This window comes from Miniopterus schreibersii (genome assembly GCF_964146895.1).
Source record: "Miniopterus schreibersii genome assembly, chromosome: 2".
Taxonomy (NCBI): domain Eukaryota; kingdom Metazoa; phylum Chordata; class Mammalia; order Chiroptera; family Miniopteridae; genus Miniopterus; species Miniopterus schreibersii.
In genome coordinates, this window is record NC_138102.1 from 105,535,207 (window position 1) to 105,552,956 (window position 17,750).

At 36.8% G+C, this 17,750-nt stretch overlaps 1 protein-coding gene across 6 annotated transcripts in view; it reads right to left on the reverse strand.

The window, feature by feature from the left end:
* Positions 1 to 17,750, reverse strand: part of ERC1 (ELKS/RAB6-interacting/CAST family member 1) — a 426,664-nt gene that overhangs the window by 390,587 nt on the left and 18,327 nt on the right. For all 6 annotated transcript variants that reach the window (XM_081130861.1, XM_081130858.1, XM_081130859.1 and 3 more), the window contains exon 2: positions 87 to 911. In XM_081130861.1, coding sequence (XP_080986987.1) covers positions 87 to 755 — 669 coding nt within the window. In that variant the 5' untranslated portion in view covers positions 756 to 911. The remainder of the gene's footprint in view (positions 1 to 86; positions 912 to 17,750) is intronic.

Consider the following 17,750-nt stretch of genomic DNA (forward strand, 5'->3'; position numbering starts at 1 on the left):
AGAAAGAAAAAAAGAATGGTTCATTTGTTCATTTCACTTATATATACAAACTCAGACAGTAAAGGCAAACATAGCACAAAACTAACCTGGTTTTCCTCCTGCACAACTCTATACTGTTCCTTCCAAACAGTGATTTTGGAAGCTTCATCTTTTCTGAGGGCTCGCTCTTTCTTCAGCTCTGGGCTCCAGAAGGTCTTGATACTATTCATTGAAGAACTTAATTTGCTCTCCTTTACTTCCACATCCTTTCGCAATAGATCGTTTTCCCTTAATACTTCCTTCAACTGTGTCTGAAGATCCATGATTGTGTTATCTCTTGCCTGACGAAGAGAGTGAGGAACAGTAGATGCCATACTCACAGGAGGGAGGTGATGCTCTCCAAATGCTATGGTGTCACTAGCAACCCCACCGCTAGCTATATTGGGACTACTGCCCATAGCAGTCATCCTCACACCATAAGGCAGACGACCCCCAGAACGGCCAAGTGTCATGGTGCTTTTAGGTGTTTCTGAACCCACATTTTCATGGTCACTTAGGTACATAGGGCCAGATGTGGCATAGGCAGCATTTAAGGACTGGATATTCTCCATTGAAAGGGTTTTCCCACTGCCGCCTCCAACACTGCTTCCAGAACTCCCTCCTGTACTATTGGTTCGACGATGACCCAAGCGAGGGGAACGTGGAAGCCTAGGAGAACGCCCAGGGCTCTGGTTGCTCGGTTCCGCCTTCCCAACTGAGCGAGCACTTCCATACATGGCTGCAAGATGAACTTATGTACCAGGAAAGGTATAAAGCAGAAAGCAAAATATGGAACTCCGTGAGGTTTCTCTATGGCTGTAAGTTTGCTTAAGGCTAATCAGAAATAACAGGTCCTCGGCTGTCCAGTCTTGAAGAAATATCTTACACCATATCTGTAATGAAAAGATCACACAGTAAATCCTCCAATAGTAACCATTTCCCTTCTAAGAAACTTTTCATTACCCCCACTTGAGGAAGATCTCCCTTCTATCCTCTATTTATTCATGCATTCAAAATTTGTTTATAGCACAATTTATTTCACAGTAAACATCATTCTAAAAATATTTCACATGTCCAAAAACTGAATACTGAAACCATACCAAATGAAAAAGAAAAAGTGACTGCCAAGGAAAGGATAAAACTTTTTGAAGATACGATTTTCTACCTGGAAAACCCAAGATTATAAAATGAAAAGTTATTAGAACTAATAATAAAACTCAACAAATTTGTCAGACACAAGATGGATATATAAATAGCAATACTTCCTACATATCAGTAATAGCAATCAGAAAATGCAATTTTTTAGAAGTTCATTCACAATAGCAACCATAAAAATAATGATATAAATCTAACAAAAAAAAACGTGGTTTTTTATTACAAAATTTTACTGAAAGAACACCTGAACAAAAGGAAAGATATCCATGTTCATTGCTGAGAACACACACCCTGTAAAAGTGGTCAGTTCTTCCCCAACTACTTCAAATCCCAAAGAAATTCTCTACAAGATTCTTCACATAACAACTTGACTCTAAAATTCAAACAGAAAAGTAAAGGGTCAAGAATAACCGAAACAACCTGAAATAAATGAACAAAGAGGAAGGTGTCCCCTAAATAGCAAGATAAATTACAGGGCCACGATCCTTTATTTGCAATCCAAAAATCCAAAAAGATCTGAAAATAAGGTTTTTTTCTTCTTTTTAACTCACTTAGGAGCAAACTCTGACCTGATCTAAAGTCACTTATTGTTTATATGTATCTTAGTGTGCTTCTTTGTACACTGCACTGAAAAAACAATGTGTAGGATTACAGGATACTGCAAAATGCCCACTGGGTACTACAGGCGGAAAATCTGGACTCCAATATCACATCTGACCCCCCAGGATTTCTCATAAGGACTTATAGCCTTTTAAAGCTATAGAAATTAAAAAGGTATAGTACTGGCCCAAAAATAGTCTAAATTATACTAAGTAGTATAATTATAATTATACTACTTAGTATAATTATAATATTTAGGTCCAGTATAGTATATGCTAAAAGTAACATTTCAAAACAGTGAGGAAAGGACAAATCATTCAATAGTGGGGTCTGAACAACTGGTACTCTTGGAAAAAAATCACATCCCTGCTTCACACAGTACACAGAAATAAATTCTATGTACCTTAAAAATATACATCTGAAAACTATTAAAATTGTTAGAAGAAAACTTAGGATAATATTCTGTGAACCAGAGTTAAAGCAGGGCTTCTTAAATAAGAAACAAAAAGCAAAAACCATTAAAAAAACGAATATATTAGTTTTTTTGTCATTTGTCAAAATGACAAATTATACAAAAAAAACGCATACTACGAGCAAAATTTAAAGGAAAACAAAAAACAAGGTGAAAAAAATATATCTAACATGTACAAAAGACATATTTATTTATATGTGTTTTCTTTAAATACAAACTATATCAAGAATTCCTACATGGGAACTGCCAAATTTGAAACAGCAATGATTAGAGGGGAAGGGAACATATTGTAAGGGGAGGCTGGGGGGGAAGGGAATGTTTGTGGAGGCTTCAGCTTCACTTATAAATTTTTATACTCATACTACAATAAAGCTTTAATTCTTAAAAATGAAAAATATAGTCATATCCTACAAATATAATTAAAACAAATTTTAAAAACATATCATAGCTATCCTACTTTCCACATTTCTCTCAAAGATAAATCAATAAAGATCTAAACTAAATCTCTGTGATTTCCTAGTATTCTACCAAAGAAATGGCTTAGTTCAAGTAACAGGTTTCAGTGTATATCACAGAATATCAAAGACTTCCCTAGTTTTAAGGCAGTGTGTCCTGCTAATCTAATTCTAAACCTAAACTTTAGGGCACATCTCAGGTTTCCTAGGTATAAAACTAAAACAATCACATTTATCTTTCTATTAAGGAGAAAGCTGGAGGATCACTTAGTAAGTTACATAAATGTCTGACGACTATACTGAACACCTGAAAATAATATAATATTGAATGTCAACTGTAATTGAAAAAAAATTTTTTTTTAAAGGAGACTTTTTTTAAAAAATGGTGTACTGCCCTGGCCAGGTGACTCAGTTGGTTTGGAGTGTTGTCCCATACACCAAAAAGGTTGTGGGTTCAATTCTTAGGGCACATACCTAGGTTGCAGGTTCGATCCCCAGTTGGGGCGACTAAGGGAGGCAATTGATCAATGTTTCTCTCATAGATGTTTCTCTCTCTCTCATCAATAAACATATCCTTGGGTGAGGATAAAAAATAAATAAATAAAATAATTTTAAAAATAAAAGCTGGTGTACAAAACAAAATAAGTAAAACCAACAAAATAAGGGGTAATAATTCAGTCTCAGCTACCATGCCATCAGAATTTTAAGCTACCACATTCAATTTAAAAATTCCCAAGTGTGCTTTGTGAAGAACTCTACTTTCATGCAGTCAGGTAACTAAATCACACTGAATAGGCTAAGATCCAGTAACGAAAATTCACACCACGTTTTCAACACTAGCAGGTGCATTCTAATGTTCAAGTCATTTTCAGATCCAAAATGGCATTTGCATGTAGAGTTTTTGTTATTATCAGAACTACATTCATTTGTACAAAAAAAGAAGGAAATTCACTAGCTCTGTCTGAAGCCCTCAAACTGGCTTTTTTTTTTTAATCCTCACCTGAAGATACGTTTTTATTGATTTTTAGAGAGAGACAACAGGAAACATTGATGTGAGAAAGAGATTGGTTGCCTCCCATATGCACCCTGACAAGAGATCAAACCCACAACCTGGGTATGTGCCCTGAGTGGAAATCGAACCCAAAACCTTTTGGTGTACAGGTTGATGCTCCAACCCACTGAGCCACCTGGCCAGGGCTCAAACTGGCTTTTTAATCTCATGAGCTTCAGGGAAGATAGTGTTTAAAATAAATAAATTTAACAATATGCCAAAAACACAACCACAAAATAATTCTTGCACTCTGAACAGCTGACCAAAAAAAGTTTTTGACCAAAAAAAAAAATTCTTCAGTTTGATTCCATTGATATAAAACTCTAATCCATTATGACAGAAAGCAAATCAGTGAGAGCCTGGGGATGGGGATAAGGGGAAGGAGGAAACTTTTGGGGTGATGAAAATGTTCATTATTTTCACTGGGGTAATAGTTTCCCAGGCATATACATGTCAAAACTAATCAAACTATATACTTTAAATATGTTGTTTATTGTATGTAAATTATATCACAAAAGTTTGAAAAAAATAATTTCACATTCCAAACTTCCTTGCCCATGATTAGTCCAAAACAAACACCTTCACTGACTACACACCTGGAATCCTGGTTGTTACTGGAGAAAATCATGCAGCTGTTCAGTTTGAGCCCATCAAGTTGCCCTCGGAGTCCTACAAATCCCAGTTAGCTTCGTATCCAATATTTTGTTAGCTCCCTATCTAGAATCTGCTGTGGTGGTTATTCCAAACCTTCTCCCTCTGCCTATGATACAAGAGTCTCCTGGCTCAGAGACAAAGAACTTTATTACTCAGAGCACAGCAAGCAGTATGAGCATCAAGTATGCATTGGCATCCTATTACTCCTAAGTCCCACAAGGTGACACAAATGGACTGTGTCAGATAGATGCTACATATGGACTGATTTTGCATCACAGCTGAGGAACATTGAGCTTAGTGAATCAACCACTTTTACAGTAAACAGTAAGCCTGCGCTCTCTCCCAATGGGAGACAAATTCTTTGATACTGTTACTGTTGTAATTAGCTAGTTATACATAATAGGAAAGGAGCAAAAGGGAGGCCAGATATTATAGGCATGTCACTTGTGCAGCTTCACCAGGAAGCTGCAATTTCACACTCCCCAGGGAACCACCTGCCCATTCCCCTACAGATTACTGGGAAAGGGACTAGACAAAGGGGAAGATGGGTGCATGCACAGTGAGTCAGGGCGACTAGGGTCAGTGTAAATCAAACCTGTGCACAGAAATCACTGGCTAGAAGATGTGGGGCCAATGCAAGCCCACGAAAATTTGGGAATACATAATCCCCTAGACAAAGGAGCTTGCGGTCTTAGCTCTCTTGCATTCGCCAGTATGGCCCACAGCCATGTGAACCCCACATGCAATGGACTAATGGACTGCAACTGGGAACACAAACTAAACTAGCCTGATGCTGGATTAGACTGTATCCCAACATGAAATGGAAACTCTGGCCCGACCGGGCGTGGCTCAGCGGCTGAGCATCGGCCTAGGATCCAGGCGATCAGGTTCGATTCCCGGTCAGGGCACATGCCCGGGTTGTGGGCTCGGTCAATGACTCTCTCATCATTGATGTTTCTATCTCTCTCTCTCCTTCTCCTTTCCTCTCTGAAATCAATAAAGATATATTTTAAAAAAAAAAAAGAAAAAGAAATGAAAACTCTGGACACTGGCTTTGATTTTAGCTCTGCTAAAAGCAAAAGGAGACGCCTTCTATGGTGGTACTGAGGGAAATGGGACCTTTGAAAGTCAGGGGTTTAATTCCACAGAAATAAAGCTTTCTACAATATCTTATCCTCCAGCTGAGTCTCAGAAAATTCCTTTTCTCAGGATATCACCAGAAGCCCATTCCCACTAGCAACACGTTGGGCGAAGGATCTCTCCCCACCAATAACAATATTCCCTTCAAGAGGGGAAACAAAATTTCTCTCTCTTTGAATGTGGACTAAACTTAGTGATTAGCTTCTTATGATATATCATTTCCAATACTAAATCACAAAAGACAATGGGGCTCTGTCTTGGTCACTCTCTTGGATCATTTGCTTGGGAGAAGCTAGCTGCCATGCTGTAAGGATACTCAAGCCACCTTACAGAGCCACACAGTGAGGAATTGAAGTCTCCGGCCAACAACCATGTGAGATAGCTTGGAAAAGGGTGCTCCAAACCCAGACAGGAACTCAGATGACTGCAGACTCAGCTGACATCTTGACTGCAATCTCATGAAATACCCTGATCCAGACCACACAGCTAACACTCTTCATTAAAACTGTGAGATGTTTGCCCTGGCCAGTGTGGCTCAATGGTAGAGAATCACCCCAAGCACTGAAGGGTCGCAGGTTAGATTCACAGTGAAGGGCATGTACCTGGGTTGCAGGCAGATCCCAGGCCCTAGTTCGGGCTAGTGCAGGAGGCAACTGATGGATGTGTTTCTCTCACATCAATGTCTGTCTCTCTGTCTCTCTCTGCCTCTCTCTCTCTCTCTCTAAAATCAATGTAAAAAATATCCTCGAGTGAGGATTAACAAAACAAGACAAAAAAACTGTGAGATGTTTTTTTAATCCAGTAAATTTTGAGGTGATTTTTATACAACAAGAGATAACTAATATAGTATTGTTTTCTAAAACTTGTTTCAGGTGTGCATATACATACACATGTGCATACTGGATCACAATTTACAATGTATTTCCTTTTATAGGTTCTAAACAATTCTCAACACCACTGCCAAAATGATCTGCTAATGTACAAATTCTCCAAGTGGGTCAGGAACCCATAGGAGTCTCTAAGGACTTTTCTGGAAGTCCATGAGAGCAAAACTATTTTTTTAATAATGACATTATTTGCCTTTTTCACTGTACATTCTCACAAATGTATAGTAGTGTTTTCCAGAGGCCACAGAACATGTGGTATTATTCCATTGATAGCTAATGGAATGTGTGCTTGTGTACTCTTATGTATTAAAATTCTCAGTTTTACTTTCTAATATGGTAAACAGTAATAGATATAGCTACATAAACAAAAGTTATTTAGTGTCCTCATTAATTTTTAAGAATGTAAAGGGATGCTGGAACAAAAATGTTTAAGAACCACTGCTCTAAAATTTAAATATGACATAATCACACACACCAACATACATCCTTTGATGGCTTCCCAAAATAAGAATCTAAATTCCTCAGCTGTGCATATAAGATTTTTCATTATTTGGGCTCTGCCTACCTCTCTCTAGGCAGGTTACTTCTGAACCACTTTCCTTTGCATGTGACAACTATGATCAAGTACATAAAATTTACTGAAATACCATGCTCTCTCTTGCTTCCATGACCATCCTCTTTCCCATCAACTGGCTAACTACCTACTACTTTCTTCCAAATTAAATTTAATAGTCACAATCCTACACGAATCTTAAATCCCTCAGTCTAATTTATGTGCCCCTCTTATGGAACCAGAGCCTTTTGAAATAGTAATGTACTTACTATGTTTTAGTTAATTACTTCCTTAAAAGCAAAGGAATGTCTCATCTGCAAAACCCTGCACAGCACCCAATACAAATCAAGCAAACAATAAATGTTTGCTGAACCTACAAGTTAAACTAAATGCAGTAAAAATCACTAAGATAATTCATTATCCATTCAGAAGGTGGTAGTAACTCTGAAATTCATTTACGAAAACTGCAAATAAGTGCAATGTAAGACAAATATAATGAAAGCCTTTTTATCATTTTCTTTATTTTAATAAACTTTATTTTTAACTGTAACCAAATTCCATAAATTGACAACCTCCTTCTCTATATGCACTGCTATGTAATTTTGTCCTGAAAATCATAAAGAAACTTACTAAATAGTGAAGATTTCAATTTTTTTAAAAATTAACTGTTCTTCTTACATGAATAAAAATAGGAAATTCTGTAGCTAAATCTTAATTCCAAGAAGACAGCATAAATTCAACAAGAACAGACTAATGCCTCTCATCTTCTAAGAGAAGAAATTAAAAATTCACACGACAGAATAATCACATGCAGAAAATATGCATATGGGTACAAATCCGCTCTCAGTGCTGGAAAACCTCTATTAAACAATCTGTCACGTTAATATTATAGCCACAGACCTATCAAGTACTTAAAATGAGTTTCCTTATACTATATTTTGAGTCTTTAAAAATACTAAAAAATATCAGCACAGCATTTAAATCTCAACTCTGCCCAGATTTATGTTTACAAAAATGTCCTAAACTCTAACGCTGACAAGAACATTACCAGAAAACTGGTTTATCTTAAATTTCGTGTTTGTGAACAACAAAGTTCTACCATCAGCTCATATTTCCATATTCCCATAAAAAAATTACAATTTAGGGGCTTTTCTATTTTTACCAAATAAGCATTCTTAACTCAAAAACCACCTGAAAGTCTCAAAATACTGGGTTTCCCTACCAAGAGAAGGCACAAGTGTTTCTCAAGGGGAAAAAAGACAAGAAAACTAAAATTAATTCCATTTTGGTCATATTTACTTACAAGCAAAATTTTTTCAGATATACAACATTTAAAGGGATTAGGTTTACTTTTAAAACAATAAAATGTGCCCTGGTCAGCATGGCTCAATGGTTAGAGCATTGGCCCCCAAGTGGACTGAAGGGTCTCAGGTTTGATTTCCAATCAAGGGCATGTACCTAGGTTGCAGGTTCAATCCCTGGCCCCGGTCCAGCTGCATGCAGGAGGCAACCAATTGATATGTCTTTCTCACATCAATGTTTCTCTTTCTCTCTCTCTCCTTCTCTCTTTCTCTCTCCTGTCTGTCTCCCTCCCTCCTTCCATTCTCTCTAAACATCAACGAAAAAAATGTCCTCAGGTGAGGATTAACCAAATAAATAAATAAAGCAATAAAATCTTTTTTTAACTTCCCAAAGTGGAATGTCAAAAGTTAAAAATACAATTCCAAATCATGAAGCAACAACAGTGCTCAGAATACATGGACACAGTAGTTTTTATATTATCCTCTTTAACAATGCTGCCCTTTGTATTAAGGCATATTAGTAACACTATGCTCAAGTATGAAACCTAAAATGTGACCTGAAATCTTTTCTACAGAGTAAGTGTAAAAATGTGCAGTAACAAATATGCAACATATAGACCTTAAGTACATTTCATCCTAACAAGTGCCCTGTAAAATAATTCTTACTGTGATCCTGAGGCTTAGTCATCTAGTGACAAGTAAGAAAGGTCTGGGCTGATGCAACTCCACTATTTAAATGTATAGCTTTCAATAAGTGAATCTTTCAAAACCTCTGTATTTTCATCTGTGAAACAGACATATCTTCTTCAAAGGATGGCTAAAAGATCAAATCAGTAAGTATAAAATACTTGGCTCTTGACAAGTGTCAATAAATGTCAGTCATTACATTTCTAGGAATTTATCTTACACTTGTTTTCACACAAGTGGAAAAAACTAAATAAAAATAAACTGTAGAATTTTTTGAAATAACAAGATTCTGGTAATAATCTATATAATTATAGTAATACTATGCAGCTATTAAAAAGAATAAGGAAGTTTGTATGTACTGATAAGAAAAATACAAGATATTACACGATACAATTTTAAATTTATAAAAAGAGGAATATAAGAAATCGTGGGGAAAGGTGAGGTTTTACATTTTTCTTTTCTGTACTGTCAGAGATTTTAATATGAATTACTTTTAAAACTTGAAAAGTAATTACAGACCCACACTTATTTGGACTACTCATTTTTGACAAAAGTGCAAAGGCAAAACAGTAGAGAAAGTAAGACAATTACGGTCCCCACAACAGGAGATCTGAACAGTACATTTATTTTCATGGCCACCACCGTCCATTCCTTGCATTGCATAATTACTTCACATGGGGACAGGAAGTAGCTTCTCCATGATTCCCATAGGCCTCTGTTCTTGACGAGAATCACAGAAGAGGCAGGTTACTGGGACAAACTACAGCTGCTGTTCATCTAAAAAGCACAAATAGTACTTATCTTCTCCCTCCTCTACTCTTCTAAACCGCACTCACCCTTAGTTGTCATCTCAGTAGATCTTAGTGGCTTATCCAATGGCAACCCAAACTTCCAATCCTAAGGGTCGTAAGCCCTTAAAAATTATATTAATCTTGCCCGAGCCAGTTTGGCTCAGTGGTTAAGAGCATCGGCCCAAGGGTCCCAGGTTCGATTCCAGCCAAGGGTATGTACCTCAGTTGAAGGGCCAATCCCCGGCCAAGGGTATGTACCTCGGATGCAGGTTCAATCCCTGGCCCCAGTAGGGGCACATGCAGGAGGCAACCAATCGATGTGTCTCTCTCACATCAATGTTTCTCTCTCTCCCCTCCCCCTCCCTTCTACTCTCTCTGAAAAGCAATGGAAAAAATATACTCAGGAAAAAATATCCACAGGTGAGGATGAAAAAAATAATAAAATAAATAAATAAAAATTATATTCATCTCACATGTCCATTCATAATTAAGAGGAGGCAGGGGAGTACCAAAAGGTACTCAACTGGATCACATAGATTCTGCTACATGCATTATTCCCTGCCCCCATTATGTTTATAATGGTGAAAAATTACAATCTAAATGTCTAGCAATGAGGCATTAGCTATATAAGTTAAGGCACAGCTATAAAATGGGTTATTATCTATAATGAGTTGAAGAGTTTCCCCAAAAAATTCAGGTACACAGACTTATGTGACCTTATTTGAAAACAGTGTCTTTGCAGATATAACCAAGATAAGATGAGTTCATATTGGATTATGGTAGGTTCTAAAGTCAATGACTAGTGTCTTTCTATGAGAAAAGAGATTCAGTTACAGACAAACACATAAGAAAGGCCATGTAAAGATGGAGCCAGAGATTGGGGTGAAGCAACTACAAGCCAAGGACCACCAAGGACTGCCAGAAGCCACTTTCGGGAGCCAGGAAGAGGCAATGAGGGATCCTCTCCAGAGACTTTAGAGGAAGCAAGGCCCTGCCTAAACTGATTTTGGACTTCCAGCCTCCAGAACAGTGAGAAAATAAACTTCTGTTGTTTTACATTACCAAGTTTTTAGTAATTTGTCACAGCAGACCTAGAAAACTATCATCTCATTAGAAATGATGATGTGGCTCTATACTTAATTATAGAGAAAGATGTCTGTGATCTACGTCAAACAAAAAAGAAAAAGAAAAAAGTTATAAACACAGATTCCACCTGAGGTATTTTTTTCTTGGGTTTTTTGTTTGTTTGTTATGGCTGGGTATAAAACTGGGTAGTAGAGTTTCTGGTGATCTCACTTTCTCTCCAAATCATAAATATTTTTCTACGAGCACACACTATTTTAATAATCAGGACAAAATAAAACTATTTTGGAGACTGGTAGTACAAAGATATACAACAGAAAGGGTATATTGCCCTAAGATAAGGCTCTGGATACTAAACTCCCAATACCACTTCTAGAATAAAGCCAGAATGGTTTCCTTACAGCCAAACTCAATGGAGTCTCTTTACTTCTACTGCACTTGACACCACTGACCACTTCTATCTTGAAACTTTTACCTGGGTCTCTCTAATACTACTCTTCTGGTTTCCCTATCTCTCCAAGCCAATTTCTGTTTTCATACATTTTACTGGCTCCTCTTCTTTTACCTACCTTTAAAACACTGGTACATACCTTAGAGCTGTGTCTTCAAACATGTTCTTGTATCCTGCTATTTTACTTTCCCTGGGCAATCTCATCCACAGCCACTGTTTCAACTGGTTTCAACTATTACCTATTTTAGGTAAGTACATATTTTGGTTTAGCTTTTCTTAATATTCCCAACTCTGGCTTCTCCCTTGGGCTGCAAATCTACATGACCAACTTACTCACTGTATATGTCTGCCAAGATTTCCCATAGGGAACTCAACAGTTCTACCTATACATGTATTTTCCCTAAAACATGCCCCTCTCCTCCCATGTTCCCTAGTTTGATAGTATTCATTTTGACTCCTCTCTTTTCACTCCTCTATTCAACTCCCAATCACTGTGTACCATCAATTGTTATCTTTCTAATAAATTTCCTTTAGCTCCCTACAACCTCATCCTGTCTGGCCAGTACTATCACAATGTAAACTCCTAAACAGCCTCCTTGCATAAACAATCTTGCCTCTTTCCAATCTATTGATTATTCATAATTTTATTTTCCCAACCCAACATATTTAAAGGATATGACACATTATCTTCATCATTAACAGCAGTTATTTTGATAGACATTCTCAAATTGAGGGTAGGGGACATATTAGAAACTCCAGAGGCCAAAGGGTCATTTTTCACTTGATAAAAGCTCCATGCCCCACTGAGAATCAATATACTTTGTATGCCTTTTCACTTTTGTTCCAGCACTTTTAACTGATATAATTCACATACAATAAAATTCACCATTTTAAACCATACAATTCAGTGATTTTTAGTATATTCACAACGCTGTGCAACCACACCACTATCTAATTGCAGAACACTTTCATCACAGCAAAAAGAAGCCCTACTGACACATAAGCAATCACTCCCCATTTCCCACTGCCCAGGCCCTGACAATCATATACTTTTTGTCTCCATAGATTTGTCTCTATACCATATAAGTAGAACCAATCATACAATATGAGGTCTATTATGTCTTGTTTCTCTCACTTAGCACAGTATTTTCAAGGTTCATTCACCTTGTAGCATGTACCAGTAGTTCACTCCATTTTATGGCTGAATAGTATTTTTCTGTATGGAGAGTCTACATTTTGTTCACCTATTCATCAGCTGATGAATATTTGGGTTGTTGCTATTCTGAATACTGCTCCTATGAGCATTCATGTACAAGATTTTGTGTGGACACATATGTTGGCAATTCTCTTGGGTATATAACTAAGAGTGCAATATAAAAACTCTGTTTAACTTTTTAAGGAAATATCAAACTGTTTTTCAAAATATCTGCAACATTTTACATTCTCATTAGCAATGTATGAGGGTTTCTAATTTCTCCACATCCTCATCAACACCAGTTACCTCTATTCATCTTTTTTTTATTATAGCCATTCTAGTGGATGCAAAGTGTTATATTAGTGTGGTCTTGATGTTATGACTTTTCACTTAAATACTACTCTTCAGAAAGTTTGAAGCCAAATATATTTGGTGTTCACTCTGCTACTATATGTTACTAATATATTTAACCTGTGTCATTAAATATTACTATTAAATGAGTAATACATGCACATAGAAGAAAAAAACCTCAATTAAAAAGTCTCCCACCCCCTCAGGCCTCTTTGTTAGAGATAACTACTTTTGACCATTCTGCTTTTAATTCTTTTACTTACCTCATAACTCTAAATTATTTAACTTGTTTTTAAAAAAATTAAGTTTTATTAATTGACTTTAGAGAGAGAGGAAGAGAGAGAGGGCAGAGGGGGAGAGGGGAAAAGGGGAGAGAGGGAGAGAGAAAGAGAGAGAAACTCTGACCCACTGTTCCACCCATTGGTTGATTCCTGCATGTGCCCCCACCTGAAATCCAACCCACAACCTCAGCACATCAGGACACAGCTCCAATCAACTGAGCTACCTGGCCAGGGCTAAATTATTTAACTTTTTCTTCAAAGCACTTATTACCACAAAATATGCAATTTGTTACACTTCTCTGTTTTGTTTATTGTCAACCTCCTTCACCAGAATGAAAGCTCCATGAGAATGTAACTTTTCCCTTATCTGTTCACTGCTGTACTTCAGCACCTAGAATGGAGCTAGGCATACAGAAGGTGATCGATGAATATACACGGGTGGTCAAAAATAGGTTTGAAGTTGTAATACAAATAAATGATACAATAATTAATTAATAATATAAGAATAAACTCTGTTTCATGTAGTCACAAGTGTAAACCTACTTTTGCCCACCCCTGTATATTAAATAAAGAAATAAATATCTATTTCTTGTAATCTAAATCTTTGTTTCTCGAGTCTCTCCCCATAAAAGGTGAGAAATTTTGTTCATAACCCCTTTTTTCCCCCAATTTTTGTTGGGTTACAGATTATTTTTACTTTTTCTCATGATTCACTTTATAATTTTAACTAATACACCTTAACTTCTGTGGGGTTTTTTCTCCATCAAATTCAAACTTTTAAATCCCCACCTAAGTATAAGATGAGGAATCTACGATTCAATACACTCAGCTAGCCCCAGCTGGCTGACTCAGTTGGTTGGAGTGTCGTCCCATGCACCGAAAAGGTTGTAGGTTCCACTGCCGGTCAGGGCACATACCTAGGTTGTGGGTTCAATCACCGGTCGGTCAGGGTGTATACAGAAGGCAACAGACTGATGTTTCTCTCTCACATCGATGTCCCTCCCTCCCTGTCTCTCCCCCCACCCTCCAAAAAAAAAAAAATCAATAAACATATCCTTGGATGAGGATTAAAAAAACACCACCACACCTAGCTATATCCCATTAATCACATATACCATTACTTTTATATTGTAGAGGTGTATAACATTTATTTTTTTACCTATAGCTGTCCTGTTTTGTCTACAAACAATTCTATACACAGAAAGCCAATAAATAATTTACAATATGATGATAATGTAAATGTTACTCACTGTAGAACCAGGAAGTAATTGGAACTACAGAGAACAAATAATTCTGTTTGTTCAATTCCTAGGATTTACTACAACTTACAATTACTTTCTTTACATGTTTAGCCTATATTTCTTACTATATCATAAACTCTATGAAAACAGATTTGTTATACACAGAAACACATCTCTTATTCATTAGTGGATCATCCACAGCCCTTATTACTATACGTGGCACATGCATTCAATAATTATGTTTATAGATAGATGGATACTTTGTGAAAGGAAGAGGAGGGGAAAAGAAAAAGGTAGAGCCATCAAGGATGTCAAAGCCAACTGACTTTAGATATTAAATATCATTATATAATATCCATTCTCCAACCTCAATCTACAGTAGTTAGAAGAAGGAAATAAATCTACATAATCTACAAGCTCTAGCAGTCCAGCAAATGTCAACTAAAGGCTAGAATAAGAAAGTAGTGTCCTATTTATTTTATAATTTTTACAGTAAACATTTACTGCTTTTAACAACCCATTTCTTAATTTTAAAAGCCTTCTATACATTGGGGGGAGTGAGAGACTGGATTTTCCTCCCTTAGTTAACAAAGTTCCTTCTGAAAAACTTCAATTTTAACTCCAAACAGGAAAAGTACTTTCTATCCCTTAAGAATATAAAGATGGCCATAAAAAAGTAATAATAAAATAATCCACTTCAAAGCCTCCAAAAGGAAGCAGGAAAATGCTGCTGAGTAAAAACAGAAAAGCATGGAAGATGGAAGAGGCACAGCTATGAAGGTCAATTCTTTGTGGTCTAGGGTCTTTAACATCTAAATCCTACTTCCCATATTCATTACCAAATAAATCTCCAAGAGGTCTTAAAATAAAACAACAAAAAAACTGAGTTCACACCTGGCCACTACTACATATTCACACCACAAAGCCTGTCAGCTAGGTCAGGAAAACTATAAAAAGAACAAGTCCAGAAAATTCCAGAATCATTTTTTCCCTACAAGAAAAGCATTGGTCTTAATACCTATACACATACTGAGCAAGAACACCAGACAGCCTGGCTTTACCCCACAGACACCCATATACACCCACTCAGAATCCTGGAGTATACCCAGGGGCCTAAATATAAAAATACTTCCACATACAATGATTGTATGTTAGCCTTTAATTCTCACTCTTCCCACAAATAGCTACAAGCATAACATGCAAATGCAAACAGGAGTCTCTCACTCCTACCTCACAGATTAGAAGGATAATAGCAGCTCTCTACAACCTGAGTCTCCAAAGGAACACCAAATATTCATAAATCAAATGAAAATAGAAAATCCTTTAATGGCAACACAGTAATCTACTTCAAATTAATTACAACTGGATAGGCTGACATAGATGTGCTATGACGTATTTATAAGGTTAACTAGAAAATATAATACGTGAGCCATTAGCTATATGTGAAATTCTGACCTAATCTCAAAATTACTAGTCCAGCCCTGGCCGGTGTGGCTCAGTGGCTAGAGTGTCAGCCCACACACCAAAAGGTTGCAGGTTCGGTTCCCGGTAAAGGGTGCGTATCTGGGTTGCAGGTTCGCTCCCTGTCCCAAGGGTGGGGAGGCGGCACATGCAGGAGGCAACAGATCAATGTGTCTCACATCGGTCTTTCTCTTTTTCTTTCTTTCTCTCTCTCTCTCTCTCTCTCTCTCTCTCTCTCTCTCTCTCTCTCTCTCTCTCTCTCTCTCTCCTCTTCCTTCCCTTCCACTCTCTGAAAAGCAATGGAAAGACTATCCTCAGGTGAGGATTAAAAACCAAAAAAAATTACTAGTCCAACATGCTGTGATGGGTTATACTAATCACTAATTAGCATTTATTATCAGAAAATGAGTTGAATATTTTAAAACACTATTTCAACATTTTTAAAGATTCTGTTCATTTTGTTAAAGGCTTATAAATGTCACTAGCGGCAAGAAATATGCTACTGAGGCACTCTCTGAAAAGACTAACAATAGACCAAAAATTTTAATCCCATTCAAATACAATTTGATGGCATCTATCAAAAAATTTTAAATGTGCAAACCCTCTGACCTAGAAGTCTCACTTTTCAAATTATTCTCTATACGACATATTTCACAGGTTCAAGGATAGGCATGCAATGATGTTCAATTACTCTATTATTTGTACCAGCAAAAAGAGAAAGAACAACTTAAATTTCTACCAAGAGATTGATTAAATAACGATATCTCCAAACTATAAAATAAAATACTGTTTAAAAAAATCTTTAGTAAATGTCTATACCTGACAAGCTCTATAAAGACATCTATGATATGTTGTGAAGTAAAAAAGAAAGCAAGTTACAGAAGTGTATAATACAATGCAATCAGTATACAAAAGTATATACATATGTATGTCTGTATATACACAGAAATTATTTGGATATAAGAAGCTATTTCTGAAAGGTCCAATGAAGCCAATTTTTCCCTTGCATGTATACTTCTTTTCTATGTAAATCGTTTTAACAGTGAGCATGTGTTATTTTTACACACACATCACATATACACATACACACACACAAAAAGTCACTATAAACTAATGGCTTAAATAAGAACCTCAATCATTTACCACTATTACATGGTAATTAATGGGCTGGGCCCCAAGCTGATAAGGTGTCTGTGAGTAGCAGGAGGCTGATGACCTCTACGAGTGAAAGCAAGCAAGCACAGATGTCTCTGCTTCCACCCTCAGCATGTAGCATATCAGGTTTCTAAGACCAGGCATTCAGGTTGTATGACCTTAATCTGATTCTCCTAGGGACCAGAAATTACACATGGCTAAAGCAGCACTGCTCCGGTGACATACCTACCAAAAAGGGCACCTCTGCTAGGAGCAGCAGATAACACTTAAAACACCTGTCAGTTGCCATTTCATTCTTTTTTATGGGAGGGTGAGAAGATGAGTAACTCAGCTACAATCAAGTTAACTGTGGTTTTTAGTAATTCTTATCAATCAGTTAATCAAGTTAATTATAAGGTCTCAGCATGAGTTCTCAGCATGACATATATCTTGTCAAGCAGATACTTAGAAGCAAATACTAGGTTTTTAATCATAGCTATTCTCCCCTTACATCAACAATCTGTGCCACTTAGTTCTAGGTTGTGTAGCCTTCCCCAATGAGTCCAATCCTCAGATATCCTGATTTCTTAAAATCCTAAAATATTACAAATTGTTTGTATTGTAGTTATATTATCTTTCATTTTATACACACATCTCATACATTGTGATCAGTTCAACACAAAGTTCAACAAATCCTACCAGACTGATCAAACTGAATGAACAAGCACAATGAACTGATGCACCTGTTCACAAGCCCATATCCACAAACCTGAGTTCCAAAAACCTCTG